At 45.2% G+C, this 18,866-nt stretch overlaps 1 protein-coding gene across 4 annotated transcripts in view; it reads left to right on the top strand.

Moving 5' to 3' along the window:
• BACH2 (BTB domain and CNC homolog 2) overlaps positions 1–18,866 on the top strand; it is a 190,638-nt gene that overhangs the window by 167,080 nt on the left and 4,692 nt on the right. For all 4 annotated transcript variants that reach the window (XM_026845579.1, XM_026845575.1, XM_026845578.1 and 1 more), the window contains 2 exons: positions 2,010–3,554; positions 12,968–13,174. In XM_026845579.1, the coding sequence (XP_026701380.1) occupies positions 2,010–3,554; positions 12,968–13,174 (1,752 nt within the window). The remainder of the gene's footprint in view (positions 1–2,009; positions 3,555–12,967; positions 13,175–18,866) is intronic.

Below are 18,866 nucleotides of genomic sequence, written 5' to 3'. Positions count from 1 at the left end.
CTGTTTCTTAAAATAGCAGATACGGCAGTAATATTATGTATGGAGAGCTATTGGGAGCAATTTTAGAGGTGTTTTAAAATATTTTTCTCTCCATCAAAGTCTGCACCACTTGTGGTATCTTCATAATCCAGCATCACAGGTGCAGATCTATGAATAACAAAGGCTTGTTTCTGGAACTCAGGATTTTCTATAAAAATCTGTAAACTCTACCATTCATCCTGAGGCAGTATAGGGGATTTAGAGTCTTTTCATTGGGATGAACCAAATTACTAATTCAGATTTATGATAATCACAAATAAGACCATCACAAATTCATGGCCTGATGTCTCACTGACCTCTTGAGCAGCTTCTTGCACAGTGGCGTTAATTCAATTGAAAGGACAGGGAAAAGCAGCTCACCTTCAGGGTATTTCATACCTACTGGATAGGATATCCTTCTGAGGAGCTTGGAATTTTGAGTTTGAATCCCCACAGCCTAGGAAAGGGACGTGTCTTCCTACTTCCTAATCCCTCTTCTGACCTTTAGGCCATTGTATGAAAAGGGGACAGCAGTGCTTCCTTTTTTTGTTTGTTTTAAAAGAAGAAACTGAGCTGGGAACACCTACCAGAGACACCGACAGCAAGAAGGAGGTTGCAGGCTGTGCATCCCAGCCTGACACAGGCATGCATGTGTTTGGCTGCTCTGAATACAAATCCCATCTAGATGCCTTTCCTTAGTATGCAAAGCACAGGGAACTCAGGTTTGTGAATGCCACTTGCAAGCAGGACAAGGTGTCTTGGTGAATCGAGACTGTAGTGACTTGCCAGGGTCATGTAGAATGTGGTTGGTGCAACAAGAAATTAAGTTATGGTCTCCAAATCTCAGTTTAGTGGTCAAGCCACTGAATGCCTTTCTTTCAGAGAAACCTTCATCCTTAATGGTGAGCCCTGGTTTTGAAGCAGCCTCTCACTGCTTCGTGAAGAATAGAGTTTTTCTTGTATCTTTGTTTCCTGACTATTGGGGGAAAAAACGCAACAGAAGTTAGTGCCAGTGTATTTTTGGTCAAAAAATAGACAATATCTACAGTTTACCATGCAGCTTAGCAAGTTTTTTGTTAGTTATGTGTGAAGATAGCCCTGTGAAAAATCCGGGGTGGAGAAAGTGTGTATTTTTTAATATATGATATGTGAGTGTAAAATATAGATGGTATGATGAGAAAAAAGGATGAGTAGTGGTGCATAACTCAGACCTGGAACAGTTGGTTGGAGATCACTTTCCTGGAAACAGTTGTTACTCTTTCTACAGAAAAAATTAAGTACTGGGGTGGGACTCCGAGTGACTTGTATCACTTGAATTGCTTGAACTATGAATATGGGTTTCTTTCCTGTTAGCTGTACCTTAGACTCACTAAAAACAGGAACAGTATGAGGAGAATAATCTCCATGGGCTGAAGAAAAGAGCTGTGCAGTCAGTACTAACCTATTATTTATTCAGCAATGGCTTGCAAAACTTTGAGAAGAAAGAAAGAAAGAAACTGGTTTGCTCTTGAAAGATATTTTCTGTTGAATTTTGCTATGCTATTAAATGTTTCCTTCACAAAACACTTAGGGGATTTAAGTGGTATCTTGTGCTTGAAACTACTGTTCACCAGAGTTTCCATTAAACTGGTACTTTCGTGTTAGTGTGCTGCATCACAGTTAAAATAAGAACCATCCAAAAATTAGCAGTGTCCACACCAGTCTGGTTTTTTTCAGTCTTTTATTAGAGCAGAGGCTTAGTTCATAGATCTGTAAGATATCTGGGGAAAAATAGTGCACAGCTCAACCTGCACAATGACGTACAGGAGCAACATAAAGGGAGCGATGCTAATTACAGCATCATTGCTGGCATGTCAGAAGAATAACTGTTACTGAGCAGTATTTACTTCTGGATGCTAGATCTGTTAGGTTGTCTAACTACACAATAAAGGACTTGGGATGATAGCAAGAACTGATGGTAATGCTGGCAATTTCCCTCTCTTTTTTTGCAGGTCACTGTCAGGGGATTTGGTCCATTGTTACAGTTTGCCTACACTGCTAAGCTGTTACTTAGCAGAGAAAACATCCAGGAGGTCATCCACTGCGCTGAATTCCTGCGCATGCACAACCTGGAGGACTCCTGCTTCAGCTTCCTTCAGACGCAACTGCTGAACAATGAGGATGGCCTGTTCCTGTGCAAAAAAGATACCACCTGCCAGCGCATGCACGATGAGGAGAACTCAGATGGAGATGAGGAGGAGACGATGGAATCGGAGACGTCAAAAATATCTTGCCCAAGAGAGAGGATGCACCAAGAGCCCTTCAATTTTGAAACCACTGTTGCTGGAGCAGAGAAAGGTGAAGGGATGCTACCTGACTCTGACATCCTGAGAGATAGCAAGGACAATTTGGACAAAGATGCAGTAACACGGTACCCCAGATACAAGAAATACCAGCTTGCTTGTACCAAGAATGTCTACAACACATCACACATCAGTACCTCAGGTTTTGCAAGCACATTCAGTGAAGAGAGCTCTGGAAATGGCCTCAAATCAGGACTTGCTATGGGGCAGATAAAAAGTGAGCCTCAGAATGAAGAGAACGATGAAGAAAGCATCACACTTTGCCTGTCTGGAGATGAACCTGACATCAGGGATAAAGAAGGGGATGTTGAAATGGACAGGAAACAGCCAAGCCCCACTTGTGTCGACAGGCCAAAAAGTGGGTCCTCTCCTTCTTGTTTGCGGTCTTTCTTCAACAGAACAAAAAGCATAGATTTGGTTGGCTTCCCCAGCACTTCCCAACAGCACTTTGGCAGGAGTCCAGCATGCCCTTTTGAAAAAGGGACAACTCAGGGTGACCACAAAACTGATTACGTCCCTTTCACAGGGAACTATGGACAGTCCCATGCCATGCAGAAGGATGCTTCCAACTTCACAGTGGGATCGCCACTCAGGGGGCCCGGCTTTGAAACTCTCTGTAAGCAAGAAGGGGAACTGGACAGGAGGAGTGTTATATTCTCTTCAAACGCTTGTGACCAAGTAAACACTTCGGTGCATTCATATTCTGGTGTGAGCAGCTTGGACAAAGACCTCACTGAGACTGTGCCAAAGGGTCTGTGGGCTGGCAGTAGCCAGTCTCTCCCCAGCTCTCAGACCTATTCGCACAGCGGACTGACAGCTGATCACTTGCCAGGAAGGATGCGGCCGAACACCAGCTGTCCGGTGCCAATTAAAGTTTGCCCTCGTTCTCCTCCTTTGGAAACTAGAACCAGGACCTCCAGCTCGTGCTCTTCCTACTCGTATGCAGAGGATGGCAGCGGCGGCTCTCCCTGCAGTCTGCGACTTTGCGAGCTCTCCTCTTCCCCTTGCTCCCAAGGCCCCCGATTCCTGGCGCCCGAGCACCAGGAGCCCGGCGTGGTGGGGGATGGATTGTACAACCCAGTCCGAGCCCAGATTAAATGTGAGCCATCCTATGGAACAAACTCCAGCGATGAGTCTGGGTCATTCTCAGAAGCAGACAGTGAATCATGTCCTGTGCAAGACAGAGGGCATGAGGTAGGGATTTAAGATAAGTTCATATATCACAGTCGCTGTGACCCAATTAATCACACCTTGATTCTCTCGAATGACTTGGCATTTCCCCTACACTTTCTTTGTTTGTAGAGGCAAAGAGTAACTTCTGTTTATTCCCTTGTCAGTTGAGTGTGCATGGTTGATTTCATGTAAATAGGTCTGCTTGACCTCCGAGGTGTTTGGCACTTACTGGAATTTGGGTATGGGACAATAGCAAACTGCTGAACGTTGAGAGTGCATTGGTGTGCTTAGGAGTCTGATGGCAGTGTCCCGTCATCCTCCCTCCCTTCACCCCCTTGTGCAGCACAAAGCACCATTCCTCATTCTTAATTTGCAAGGGTGGTTCCAGCTCCACTTGTTATTGCTGCTGGTGTGTTTGAACAACCTCAAACCATGCTTCTGCTGACACAGAGGGTCCGGCAGCCTGCTCAGAGAGCCCCTGCTGCATATTGCCAACAGCCCAAGTAGAGGAGGCAGACAGAGTGGGAAGAGAAAGGTGTGAAATTACTTTAACAGTTGTATAGCTGGCCACCCTTGGCTATGGGAATGGTATTCAAGTCATCTCCCCTCACTGTGTGTGTGAGTCGCATGTGCAGGTAATGGGTTTTGCCTCTGTTAAGTGACAAGTGAGATGATGTTTCCTGCCCGTGACCATGCTTTGTTTGGTGGTGAGCTCTAGCTGCTGTTGCGTGAATGGTTTCAAAGAGAAGTTATTTTTTAATTTCCAGGACTGTTAGGAGAACGGCAGGGGCACAGGTCTGGGTCTGGAGAGCAAGCTGTGAATTTCCATGCAGCTCTCCCGTGAGAGGGAGGAGAAAGAGGGCCCTCTCTAAAACTAGAGATGGGCCAGCTGGAGATGCTGCGGTGATAACTGGCTAACTGTGATTGAATAAACTGCCTGTATAAAGTCACTAGTTTGAGGGAAGACTACAATCATGAATATGTGTTGTGGAGCCCAGAAAATGAAAAAAGACTGGATATTTATTTCATAGAGTTTCATTAGGAAACTGCATGACCTGGAGAGCATCTGGGTGAAACCGCGTATCTGGCTCCTCTAGTCATGCTGAAGGGCTCCACTGGGAGCTTGTGCTTCAGCACGGGGAGCAGCAAGTGCAAGTTTGGAGAGGTCACATGCTGTGAGTGCCCAGTTCAGAACCAGGCTTAGTTGCGGTCTAGGGGTGAAGAGAGTGAACTTTGTTTTATGCCTCGATCCTTACACTAGCTACATCCCAGGCTCTGAAAGATACCTTTCAGGCAGATGTGGGTGGTCCCTTTAGTTGGTTGCTTAGCTCTAAGGAAGGGCTGAAGAGCCCAGGGAGCCTCTGGTCTCCTAATCCCTGTCATGCTATACCAGTGTTTTTGAGAGAACAGTTCTTGTTTGTTCCCATGTTCTGAGCTGGGGACAATGCAGAAGGCAGAGGAGTCTCCTTGGGAGGCTGCCTGGATGGAATACTGTGTGTAGGACCTCATACGGGAAGCTCTACAGCAGAACCGCTCTGCTTGGCCATACTTGGTGAAGTCCTGCCTTTAGGGGCGGAACAGAGCTGGGAGTGGGACTGAGGGGAACATCGGATCTCCACCTACGTACGCTGCTTGCTCAGCAAGGGCTAATGCACAGTGTGAGGCAGCAGAGAGGGCGAGAGGTTAGCCTTTTGGGGTTTGATGATTAATTAGCTTTCATAATTGGCTAATTGTGTGGAGATGCTGCAGCAGAAATAAGCCTGGAAGGGTCAAATGAGAAGGTTATAGGGAATTGGTGGTGGTTTCCCCAAAAAAAACCTATGTGTGAATGTGGTGCAGAAGTCCATGGATGAGAGGAGGGATGTTTATCACGAGGTGGGCTGGGGGAGGCTTGGTCTGCTTTTGGCATGTCTGGCTCTGGGGCAGAGCTGGGAAGGAGGACTTGCTCCACTCCTGATTTTGCTGCAGGTTTCCTCCTGGGAAGATTTTCTGCACCATGCTGAGCAAGTTTTCTCCCTGGGAGTGCTGATAAGGCTTTTTCTTTCTCTCTTTTTCTCTTTTCTTTTTTTTTTTTTCCTTATTTTTTGCAGGGCATTTTGATTAGGACTGCTAGGCATTAAAAATGTGGTGAGGGACTTAATGCTCCATGAGGTTGCGCTGCACTATCCTGAACAAGCCAAGGGTAAACAGGTCACACCGGTGCTTCGGCGCAGATTTTGTCTGAAAAATGGATTTGTAAAGGTTGTTACCAGTACAAGAAAGAACATTGCAGCCTCATTAAACAATGCTGTATTTATATAGCAACTTGGGGTGTGTATCCTGCAAGATCGGCTGCTGTGGAAACCTCAGTGAAGGATATTTTAAACTAGTCAGTAGAAAATACCTTATAGCAGCAGGAAGTTCTCATGTAAGTCGTTCTACCTACTTTTAGCAGTTTGGCCATTAAAACAGCAGGATTAAAACAGTCTGGAATGGACTGCTTTCTGTCCTTTGCCTCCCTTTAAGCTGTATGGGAATCTCTCTCCATTCCCGAAATTGTCAGTTTGCCCTTGCTGTCCTGACGACTTCCCAGACAGGTCCCTTGCCGCCTGCCATATCAGATCACACAGTGTTTGCTGGGCTTCTCTTCAAAAAGCACCTGATAAGATATCTGGGGGTTATACACAGGTGCTCACCCCTCCAGAGAGTCACTGTGCAGGCTCTTCTGCTATGGGTGGGCTTTTATTTGGGTGGGATGGCCTGATGGGAATAAGCCTTTTGAACTCTGACCCTCAGTTATCTCATGGGGCTGCTCAGTTCCTCTGGAATTTGGACCTTGTTGGTCTTGATTTGGGTTCCAGAGTGCTGTTGGTGCCAAAATTAATGTCAGAAAACATCATTTGCGGGTGTACTGATTGTGTGAGAAGTAGGTGAAAGGTTTTTTTCTGATTTTTTCAGGCACTCTTGCTTTCCCGTAGACTTGATGCCGTTCAGGATGCCCAAGATTGATGCCAAAAGTGGGGTGCTAGGATTTGACATGAGTGCCATGTGGGTGAAGGTGACCCCACTCTGTGGCCAGCCTCCCTGTCCCATAGTGGATGCAGACTGCAGACGTGAGTGTCAGAGGAGGTAGCAATCCCCATAACACCGCTGGTAAATTCTCTCCGAGATATCTTGACTTTTGTTTTCCTTCCTGTTAAGGGAGCCACCCAGAATCTTCTGAGATTTCCTTTTCTTAAGGCTTTGTGATAGAAGCAGCAAGTGCAATGTGGGGTGTCCCTGTGTTACAGAGTTGCAGGAATGATGCTGTTAGTTGAGCTGCTGGGACTTTACAGAAACATTTCACAGTTTGTGTTGCTCTTTTCACCCAGGTCCCTCAGGCCTCCACAGGTTGTTAAAAATCAATTATTGGGATATAATAGTAGAGAAGAGACTTACACTTGGTGCTTGCAGGCAGGTTCTGACAATCCTGCTTAAAATAGCAACAACAAAACAATAAGCTCTGAAATAATGAATTGTTGAGAAGGAAGTAGTCTGTCAATCTGTTAACCTACTTAGGAACAGAAACTTCAGCACTGCCTACTTTTCTTGATATTCCTTTTCTTCAGCAAGTATCTATTTTTTTCTGCTAGAAAACTTGTAAAAAATATTGTACTACTAAACCAGTTAAGAAATCTCAGCTCAGTCTAATTTGATAAGTGAGTTTTCTTAGGAAAAGAATAAACAAGGGTAGGAGGAGGTAAGAGGTGGAGTTTTCCAAGAACTATTACTATCTAGAGAATTGAATTCAATGTGTCTTTCATTTATATTTCAAAAGAATTTCCCGCCTAGGTTAGTGACTCACTTTTCAAAGGAAATTTTCATAAAGGCAAAGCTAATACAGTTGGACAATTGAGGATATTCTAAGCAAATAACATTCAGTGAGAGTCCAAACCCCTCCACGTTAAGCAACAGGCAGCCACCCCTTCTCTGATCATCTGTTGATGCTTAGCAAAGTACTAGAAGTCAGAGCACCACTAAAAGAGGGTGAACCAAAGCTGCTCTACCAGAAATCTACTGGAGCTGTGCCGAGTTGCCTAAGCAGAGTCTTCTTTGCTGCTTAATATTTCTACTTGGTGAAGAGTATTACATAGAAAGAAAGACAACAAATACACATTAAGGTGTTAACTTGCTTTTGTATGTAGTTCCTACCTGAATTTGGAGATTGGTCACCCCAGATTTCCTGATCTTACTATGTTTGCAAATTTGAAAATGAGGAAGTTACTCTTCACATTCCTTTCTGGTGGATGTTTTGCTGACCAGCATCCTCAGCAGCATCAGCAGAGCACTGGGAATTGTGTTTAGCAACATCTGATTAAATGGAGTCTTGTCAAACATCAGCCTTGCAAGATAAACTTCATGCCAGTTTTATTTTCTTTCCTCTCTTCGGTAGGAGTGGTATCCATGCTGGTAGCAGAGAATCAGTGACAGTTTTCCATTACAAGCTTGAAATTTGAGGAAGGTCCTTTCAAACACTGTATTATTTCATCACAGCCTGCGGTCAATTCTGTTATGTATGCCCTGAGCTGAAGACCTTGCTGGAGCTCTTGAAGGACTCTACAGTTCTTGATTTTTTTCTGCAAAAGCAGATTTTTCAGAGACATGCTGCACTTTATCCCCCCTCATTTCGCTGCCTGATCCACCCTTCTCAAATGCACCTGTGGCTTCTGTCAAGGTTTTTGTGCTATCCCTGGTCTCACAAAAGCCCATTAATGGGCAGGAGTATTGTACTGTTGTGCCCTTTGGAGGGTTGGAAGCTGAAGGCACTGTAAGCAGTGAGTGGGAAGAGGTCAGCCCAGCGTTTTAAGTACCAGCAGTGTGTGATCTAAATACAGGTCCAAGTCATGGGCTAAAGGATGAGAACTCCATCCACTTCTCCTGATTGTTGGGTTAAAGCCTTCAGCCATGAGACTTTCCCCAGTTCTCTGAGATAGGTGGCAAATCAAAAGGCTGCCTCCACTAAGTGCATAGCAGTGCCCTCTCAGGCAGCATTTGCTGACCCAAACACCTCTCATGGCCCTCAGGAGGTGAGGTTGGAGTTGACCTTGAGCAACTACATGGCCATCAGTTGTGTTGTTGCAGATAGGACAGGCTGTGTGCAGTGGGACCTGCTGATCAAGGCCATTTCAGACCTGGTTTGTTGACACAGTGGTAGATCTTCGCTGCCTGGGCTTGCCTTTTAGAGTTCTCTGCCATCTTGGTGTGGTTGACACCTGAAGACGTGCTTTGAAGGCTTTACCGGTAGACAGCGAGGTGAGGAAACCGGTGAGAGTGCATCCTGCCTGTACTCTCTCTTACACAAAGTGTTGCATATTTGCTTTGTGCTTCTTAGCCTAAGTTTTCCATCTGAAGTCAGGTGGGGACCTATTCTGTGGGACCACAGGTGATGCCTGAAATAATGTGTAGGCAGTCAAGCCCCTAACACAGGTGGGCACACCTGAATTCCTGTCCTCAGATGAATTTCTTCCTGAGCATTTATGGAAGACTGACTTGCATGATAAGGAAGATACAAGGAAAAGCAGGATTAATGTGTTGGGCTCTTCTATGTGAAGCAGATTACCCCTTTCTATATCAAAAAAGCATTGCTGTTATTCAGGCCCTGTGCTAGATTGCTTGGGTGCGTCCCGAGAGCTTTCCAAGGGCTGTGCAGTGTCAGAGGCCTTCAATAACTCTGGCTTTCAATTTAAGGGCATTAAGGCAACAGGTTTATTTCTTACGACTGTGGAGCAACTGACCAATATTTTGAACCATTTATAAATGTCAAGGTGGTACCTTGAGTTCTGCCCTCCTGTGCCCATTACATAATAATTACTTTTTCTTATGGGTAATACATGAATCCTTTTAGTTACTGTGATGTTAATCCAGGCTTGGGAAATTTGTTGTTTTCACTAGCACTTGACAGCTCAAGGAAGGTGATGCTGAAATTCAGATATAAAGGAAGAGCAAAAAAGCTAACATTACTCATGAGATAAATTTCCAACACTTGGCATTTATCTTTTAATGTGAGTGAATACAGGGCCTTGGTCCTCTCCTTTATTCCAAAGAAAAAGGGAAGGAGAAGAGCAGCAGCAGCAGTAGCTAGTACAGTATGTGGCACTAACTAGTGAAGCTTGAAGGAGTTAATTGGTTATGTATGGGCCTTTCGTGTGCTGAGTCAGTGGCCATCCCTGCTGCTGTTACTTAGCCACTCAAAGCAATGACATTTATACTGGCATCCTAATGCCAATAATACGGGGGGGGGAAATGCCACAAAATCATCAACAGGGTTTTTTTTTCACCAGGGTGGGTTGGCTATCCTCTCAGAAGTGCATCAGCCAGAGTCCGGGGCAGTAGAGGCTGCAGTGGTTGCAGAAAGTGCCAGTTTATTTGTTGTGTGGTGGAAACAGAGCTTCTGCTGTTGGTGTAAAAATGCAGGGAAAGAGTAGCCATACTGATGGGGAAGATTTTAGAACTCTGAGAGGCAAGCTCTGGCTGGAGCAACTCCTGGAACAAGTACGGGTCCCACTTACATTTCTAATTCAAAATAGTCCTAACCAAAGAGTACACAGTAATTTCCTATATAAAATTCATAGTTATTAAAAAGAAAAGTTTATGAGAAAACATACTTGCTGGGTTTTTCTTACACATCTTAGAAAATACTGACTGTGCTTCTTCAGACTCCTCAGGTAAGGTTTCTCTCACCTACCTTAGATACTGTGAGATGCAGCACCTTTTCTAAGTCTTATCCCTGCTCCTTCTGCATCCGGGAGGAGGGAGAAGCCGTGCAAGGATGCACTGCCATCCAAAGACCTCCCTGTCCTCGATGCCAACAGCAGGGACCTGAACACTAGCTAGTCCCATCATTTCAGACAGTGCTAAATGTGTCAGATGAATCCCACCCATGACACAGTCGTCAGCTCTTGCAAATTGAGTTACCACTCTGTTGTGATAAATACCAGCTGAGAGTCTTGCCCTGTGCCGATGTAAAACACCATTGGCCTCTCACTGCAGCAATACCCCGGCGCAGTTATTCACTGTGTCCGTGCCAAAGGCTTGGTGGTTTTTTTTTTCAGTTGACAGCTAATTGCGGAGAGGGAGACGGGCAATAAAAATGCTGTGAATGGTGAAGGAAATGAGTCTGACTCACTTCCACTCTCCCTTTCACGTTTTTAATCCTGTGCAGTGCTGCCTATGACAGGAGTGGGATTATGCTGGGTTTACTGATAGCAGTCTCTGGCCTGCTGTGTAGATGGTTTTATTTTCAATCGTGGGGTTGGGGTTTTTTTATGAATCTGTTTCTATTTATTTTCCCATTTCCCTTCAGCAATTTCTACCTGACAGATTTAAGTTGCTTCCCTTTCATTCCCATTCCAGCTGCAAGCACATCTCCTCCTTGCAAGTAAATATGTTTTGAAAGGGAGAGGGAGGGAGAAATAAAGTTAACATTGCTTTCCGCTTTGGACTTAAGAAAATAAGGCAAAACTGGGAATGTGAAAGGACTGTTTTTGCAGTGAAACTGTGGTGTCTTTCAGAGGAAAGCACAGGCTGTTTGTTTTCAGACCCTGGTTGAAGCTTGAGAGAAAAGCAGGTGACATCAAGTTTATGTTGACCGTCCAAAGGCTAGGGAGGGGAAATCAAACAGGTTTCATGTCATTAGTTAGCAGACGGTAAACACTGTAGTCCACATCACTGTGCCTAAGGTCAGCCTTTGTGTGTACAAGCAGGAATTTGGGGGGATTAAGGCAGTCTTTGGTGTTTCTTGCTGGTTTAAATTGACCTGTCAAGTAATGTGTTACGAAGTAGTGCCCAGACACATGGGGCAGAGAGGCAATGTTCAGGGCATGAAACTGTCTGAAAGGATGCAGTGGGTGTTTGCACTGAATTTCACATGGCCCAGGCTTGGAGATGCGCAGAGCAGTGATAGAGGAGCACAAGAAAACACAAGCTCATGAACAAGGCAAGGAGCTGGTTATCAGCAGGTCCGGGTGTCCAGTGAGGGTCTGTGACTCTCAATGCCAGAGGCCACCGCTGTGCATTTGTGTACATGCATCCTCAGCAGATTGTTCTGCATAAAGAAGCTTAGCTCTCCAATGACAATGACTGATTTCCAATCTGTGCTGTTATTTTATTTAACTCTGAATAATTAAAAGTGCACCGTTTGTAGACAATAATCATGTTTTAAATATCAAAGGTACCTTTTCAACCTGTATCTTTTGCTTGGCTTGAGCAATTTAAGTTGTATCTTCTTTGGTAGCCTGCATGCAGAATAGTCTTCTTGTTCAAGAGGCCGGATTGTACCAGATGAGGACAGAAATGTAAATATTTACTGCCATCTTTTGGGCAATGTGAGTATGACCCAAAAAAAGAAAGGGGTTCAGTCGAGTTATAATAAGATAAGAATCGCGTGATTCTTATTTGGCCACCAAACACAGCAGTCTCCCGTGGAACATTATTTTTTGATAGTCATGTTATCGGTCCCAAGCTACAAGCTACTTTGATTTGAGCAAGCCGATAGGTTTGGGGAAAAAAAGCTAACAGAAGTTACCCACCATTCTCCAGTTTTTGAGACAGTGTGTGTTCATCGCTCCAAGCTGTCGGGAGCTTTGTGTTTTGCTTTGCTTTAATGCATAATCGGTAGGAGTTGGTTAGAATTCCTGAAGGCAGAACCTGGAGCTACTGTCAGATGGCCTACGGTCAAAACGGGATGGCAGTTCGTAGCCTGAAGGAAAAAGGTTTTACTGCAAGTAACTGAGGCTCAGACTTTTCGGGTCTTTTCTTCAAGAAATGCAACTTGGGTGCTCTTCAATCTACAGAAGTAATAGAATGTCAGCAAATATTCATTTATTTCAAAATAATTACGTTTTAGCAGGGTAGGATATGTTGTATCATGCTCCTCCTATCCTTTGTTCTTATATGGTGTACTGCTCAGTTGAAATGCTGATTAGGCAACCCTTCCTAATTGCAGTATGGTGGTTTTAATCCACGTGAGGTGTCAGGTTGCATTTTTAACCTCACACCTAATCAAACTTTCGGTCCTGCAGGCCGTGCAGAGACAGGTTTCCTGCTGCGCTAATAGTCTGTTCCTTGAAACTAGTTTGAAATTAATAGCAGCAGGATACTTCACTGTTTCCAAAAGGCTGTGTCTCTTAGTGGATGGAACCTTCTTTTAATGCAAGGAGATCTATTATTAGAGCTTGTTAGAAAGATTAAATTTTTAGCTGAGATTCCTATATATTGCTGATTTGATCTGATTCTTACCTGGACCTCCACAGCGTGGCACAAGGGAGTGTTAAAAACTTGCTCAGTGTAAAACTTGGTCTGTTGCTTATTGAGAGGGCAGCAGCACCAGTAATCGTCCTTCCTCTCACTGTTACTCAGCTTGCATTCAGCAAGCAAAATATGACTCTTTGTTCTTGTCTTCTATTTGTTTGTTTTAGGTGAAACTTCCTTTTCCTGTTGATCAAATCACAGATCTTCCAAGGAATGATTTCCAGATGATGATAAAGATGCACAAGCTAACCTCAGAGCAGCTCGAGTTCATCCACGACGTCCGCCGGCGTAGCAAGAACCGAATTGCAGCTCAGCGCTGCCGTAAGAGGAAACTGGACTGTATTCAGAACCTAGAATGTGAAATCCGCAAGTTGGTGAGTTGTGTGCTCTTGCTGTGGCCCCACTTACCCTCATGCCACAACTTGCAGGGCACCTACAGCAATTTCGTGCAGAGTTTAGTGAGTTCAGTCAGTTTGTACATAAGTAAGCAGAGCCACTAGTATGAAAATGTAATATACAAAAAGATATGTGTGTGTGTGTATATAATATATATGGAAAACACAAGATTCCAGTGGAATGAGACCTAGATATCTGTTTATTTTGATATCTCAAGAGCAGATTGTCGAGTGAATTGGAAGAGGAGGGAAGCCTGTATCACAGCTCCCTCCTTGCAGTTTAACTTACCCCCAGCACTTACAGTGTATCAGCAAAGGCTTTTCCTCATCCAAGCCTCATTTCCATGCCTTATACCGTAACAGTCTGTTGGTCAGGAATTTGTGGAATGCTCGAAACATAGGTATGAAGAGACCTTCAGAGGTTGTCTGGTCCAAACAATGTTGTGTCAGTGCCAGCTTCATCTCTACACAGAGGTTTTCTTTCTTTGGTGTTCTAGAAGGCAGCTCAACGTTTTCAGGATGTTTCAGCTTGCTGTGCCTTTTCTTCAGCTTTTTCATTCACTGAGCAAATGTCAGAAATGGCAAGGGAAGCAAAAAGCCAGAAATGTGAATATCCAGACATGTGGATATTCCTTGGTGTAGGTCAGTGTAGGCAAGGGTGTGTTCCACCTTGCTCCTTCTGTCTTCTTCCCTCTAACGCTCCCGGTCTGACATGGACTGAAACACCCCCATGATTCAAGGACCATCTAACACAAGAGACCTGTTCCCACTTCACAAAGCACTGGCCTTTATGTCACATGCACCAGGTTCAAGTGGCAACTGTTGGTTTGCCCCAGCCCTCCTTGATGTGTGTCTCTGGTAGTAGTCTGCTGTGGAGAGGAGAGCAAAGCACACTGCGCTCACTGGCCAGAGCACATCTGGGGATGGGTCTTCTGTGTGCCAAGGTGTCAGTGAACAGTGCTACCACATTTTAATCTAAGGGAGTGACGTGACTGGAGCAAGGCTAAATGGCTGCTCAGAAAATTCCTCTCTCTTTCAGTCGCAGTATGGACACCTCATTTGTGGTTTGGGTTGCTAAACACAGTTGTCTACCTGAACTGAAGCTAGTTGTCCTGGTTTCCCTTACAGACAGTTAAGAGAAGTAGATACCTGTCAAGTCTTATTTGTCTCATTCTACAGCAGAAGAGGTGACATACAGCCTAGAAGTGCCTGTTTCTCTCCATCACTAAACAAGATCACCTGGAGAGCCATGTCAGATGTAGATATCATAGCTAAAGGCATCTTATCTGAAAAAACTCCCCTCTGTGACAGTGGCCCCTGGTTGTCTGAGGGCCCTGCTCCTCTTCTGCCATCCCTTGCCCATTGAGAAAGCAAGCTGGTAGACAACGATAAAAAGGCTTGAGAAAAGGGTCAGGGAGGAAAATGTGTCTACAGGGTGTAACTTAGAGTGAAAAATGCACACTGGAACTTCAAAATGGGTTAGCAGCCCCTCATCTGTTCAGAAGTCCTAAAAGCTTTCTGAAATGTCAAAAATAAGTAATAATCCCAGTTCAGTTGTTATAAGAAGTGTGAGTGTGCAGCATGCAGGACTGAACAGTTTAATTGCATTACACAGCATAGATTTAGGAGTCCAGCATTAAACCCAGTCTTTAAATATCCAAGGGTTTGAGTGATAAATTAATACATTCACACAGATAAAACAAAAGGAGCTGAAGTTGATTTCCTTACTGAGACTCCTGTGTACCTAGCTTCCATTAAAATTAAAGGTTATTTGAAGTCTTTGATTTAAATGTCTGTATACATATTTAAAACATGCTGTAGAACTTGGTGGGTCTGGGCAGTGGGGTACTTCTTGTTCTTGTCATAACAGGTTGAGTGTTGAAAGCGGCCTTTAGTGTAGGCTTCATTGTGCTTCATTCTCTGTGCAAGCTGTAGCAAACGTAGTGTGAAAGAGGCAGGGATCTGTTGGAAGAAGCTGAGTTACCGTCACCTCACAAATGGCAGAAAGCCACATGACTTTGGGTTACTCACTTACTGCCTGTGCTTGTCTGCTTCCCATCTGTAACAGGGAGGTGACACTGACCCCACAAGCTGGTTGGGAGGCTTAAATCATCAAGGCTTGCAAAGCCTTCAGATGCCATGCTGCTGAAGCCCTGGGGAAAAAAAAGAAATGAAAATCAAAACACTGTTCAGAGTAGTGTTCCACTGATGCAAAACAAACAAACATCAAAGATAAACAAAATAGTGAGCAACTGCTTCTTGCACCAAGAGTAATCCATAGTGCATGCAGGGTGTCAGAGATTCTGCGGGGTGAAAGAGCAGCTCCTCATCCAGGCTGTCAGGAGAAGCAGGTCACACTTGGCTCCACATGCCCAGTCTCTCTGCACTGAGCTGATGATGGGGAGGAGTACGTCTGTGTCATCCAGAGCAGAGCACAGAGGCAGCACTCTTAAGGGCTGGACTAGCTGTGAGGAGGGTCTTAGCTTGATACCTGTAGCCTTCACTTGAAAGTTAATTTGGGTTCATCAGCTTTACACAATCCTGTGACATTACTATTATTGTCTAACATAATCAACTGTGTATAAGTAAAATTAATTTTTTAAGCCCCCTTCTCTCCCCTGCACACATACACATCTCAGGAAATGAACGAAAGGCATATGAGTGACCTTGTGGGCCTGATCTGTGCTAAATTTCAGGAATCAAAACCCCTTTGAGGTGCAGGATTCAATGAAATGTTGAAGTTTCTGATTAGCAAGCTGTACTTCAGTAAGTAGCGATATGTAGTGAGTGAGCTGACTAGTGAGAGCTCCCTGCTGGACCTGTTGTTTGCAAACAGAGAAGGACTTGTGGGTGATGTGAAGGCTGGAGGCCATCTTGGGCATAGCAGTCACAAAATGATAGGGTTTTCAATTCTTAGAGCAGTAAGCAGGGGAGTCAGCAGAACTGCTACCTTGGACTTCTGAAGGGCAGACTGGCCTATTTAGGAGCCTCGTTGCCAGAGTCCCTTGGGAGGCAGTCCTGACGGGCAGAGGCATCCAGGAAGGCTGGATGTTCTTCAACAAGGAAAGGAGCAGGCTGTCACCATGAGCCAAAAGACAAACCAGCAGGGAAGAAGACTGGCCTGGCTGAACAGAGAGCTTTGGCTGGAACTCAGGGAAAAAAGGAGAGTTTATGACCTTTGGAAGAAGGGACAGGCAACTCAGGAGGACTACAACCATGTCGTGAGGTTATGCAGGGAGAAAATTAGAAGGGCCAGAGCCCAGCTAGGACTTAATCTGGCTACTGCCATAAAAGACAATAACAAATGTTTCTATAAACACATTAGCAACAAAAGGAGGGCTAAGGGGAATCTCCATCCTTTATTGGATGCGGGGGGAAACACAGTGACAAAGAATGAGGAAAAGGCTGAGGTACTCAATGCCTTCTTTGACTCAGTCCTTAATAGTAAGACCAGTTGTTCTCAGGGTACCCACCCCCCTGAGCTGGAAAACAGGGATGGGGAGCAGAATGAAGCCTCTATAATCCAAGAGGAAATGATTGGCAGCCTGCTATACCACTTAGACACACACAAGTCTATGGGGCTGGATAGGATCCACCCCAGGGTACTGAGGGAGGTGGTGGAATTGCTCACCAAGCCACTTCCCATCATTTATCAGCAGTCCTGGCTAACTGGGAAGGTCCCAGTTGACTGGAGGTTAGCAAATGTGATGCCCACCTACAAGGAGGGCCGGAAGGAGGATCCAGGGAACTGTCAGTTTGTCCTCAGTGCTGGGAAGGTTATGGAGCAGATCATCTTGAGTGCCATCACAGAGCACGTACAGGACAACAAGATGATCAGGCCCAGTCAGCATGGGTTTATGAAAGGCAGATCCTGCTGACAAACCTGTTCTCCTTCTATGACAAGGTGACCTGTTTAGTGGATGAGGGAAAGGCTGTGAATGTTGTCTACCTAGATGTTAGTAAAGCCTTTGACATGGTTTCCCACAGCATTCTCCTGGAGAAACTGGCTTGAACGGGTGTAATCTTTGCTGGATAAAAAGCTGGCTGGATAGTTGAGCCCAAAGAGTGGTGGTGAATGGAGTGAAATCCAGTTGGTGGCACATCACAAGTGTTGTTCCCAAGGGCTCAGTGTTGGGGCCACTCCTGTTTAACATCTTTTTCAGTGATCTGGACGAGGGGATCGAGTGCACTCTCAGTAAGTTTGCAGATGACACCAAGTGGACAGGAGTGTTGATCTGCCTGAGGGAAAGAAGGCTCTACAGAGGGATCTGGACAGGCTGGATCAATGGGCCAAGGCCAATTATATGGGGTTCAACAAGACTAGGACAAGATAAGTAATGGCTTTAATAACAGGACAAGGGATAGTGGCTTTAAGTGAAAGAGGGATATAAGGAAGAAATTTTTTACTTTGTGGGTGGTGAGACACTGGAACAGGTTGCCCAGTGAGGTGGTGGATGGCCCATCCCTGGAAGTGTTCAAGGCCAGGTTGGATGGGGCTTTGAGCAACCTGGTGTAGCGGAAGGTGTCGACAGTGGGGTTGGAACTAGTTGATCTTTCAGGTCCCTTCCAACCCAAACCATTCCATGATTCTATGAAGGCTCAGTGCTGGGTCCTGGACTTGGGTCACAACAACCCCCAGCAGCGCTACAGGCTTGGGGAGGAGTGGCTGGAGAGCTGCCAGTCAGAGAGGGATCTGGGGGTGTTGGTTGACAGCCGCCTGAATATAAGCCAGCAGCGTGCCCAGGTGGCCAAGAGGCCAACAGCATCCTGGCTTGTATCAGAAGTAGCATGGCCAGCAGGGACAGGGAAGGGATCTTACCCCTGTACTTGACACTGGTGAGGCTGCACCTCGATTCCTGTGTTCAGTTTTGGGCCCCTCACTACAAGAAAGACACGGAGGTGTTGGAGCGTGTCCAGAGAAAGGCAACGAAGCTGGTGCAGGGTCTGGAGCACAAGTCTTACAAGGAGTGGCTGAGGGAACTGGGGGTGTTTAGCCTGGAGCAAAGGAGGGTCAGGGGAGACCTCATCGCCCTCTACAGCTCCCTGAAAGGAGGTTGCAGCAAGGTGGGTGTTGGTCTGTTTTCCCAGATGGAATGTTAGAAAGAATTTCTACACTGAAAGGATTTGGAACAGGCTGCTCAGGAAAGTGGTGGAGTCAGCATCCCTGAATGTATTTAAAAGACATGTAGATCTGGTGCTTAAGGACATGGTTTAGTGATGGACTTGGCAGTGTTAGGTTAATGGTTGGCCTCAAAGATCTTTAAGGTCTTTCCAACCAAAATGATTCTATGATTCTGTGGGATCTGGTGTATCATTCTGAAAAAAGGGCATTTGTAAAAAAGACAGTCACAAGGTGTGCAAGAGTATAAAGCTACAAAATTAAATTCATGCAACTTTCACTTTGCCTCTCAAGCACTCCTGCCCTCCACCCATACCCATGCTGTCCAAGCAGGTAGTCTGCTTCAAGATCTTACTTTTATGAAAACCAGCCCTGAAACTCCAGTTGACTTCACACAATACATGATCACTGGAAATTCCTTTGTCATCTTCTGTCCACTTTGCAACCCGTAATTTCCAGTCTCCTGAATTATGTAATGGTACTAGAGTTTAAGGGTTTTTCACTTGGATGGGGTTTTTTTTATGAAAGACCCCCTTTCCCCCCCTGCACTAA

The sequence above is a fragment of the Athene cunicularia genome (genome assembly GCF_003259725.1).
Source record: "Athene cunicularia isolate RWA chromosome 3 unlocalized genomic scaffold, athCun1 chr3_part1, whole genome shotgun sequence".
Taxonomy (NCBI): Eukaryota; Metazoa; Chordata; class Aves; order Strigiformes; family Strigidae; genus Athene; species Athene cunicularia.
Note: the sequence above shows the minus strand (reverse complement) of the source record. Positions and strands in the feature narration are given on the sequence as shown.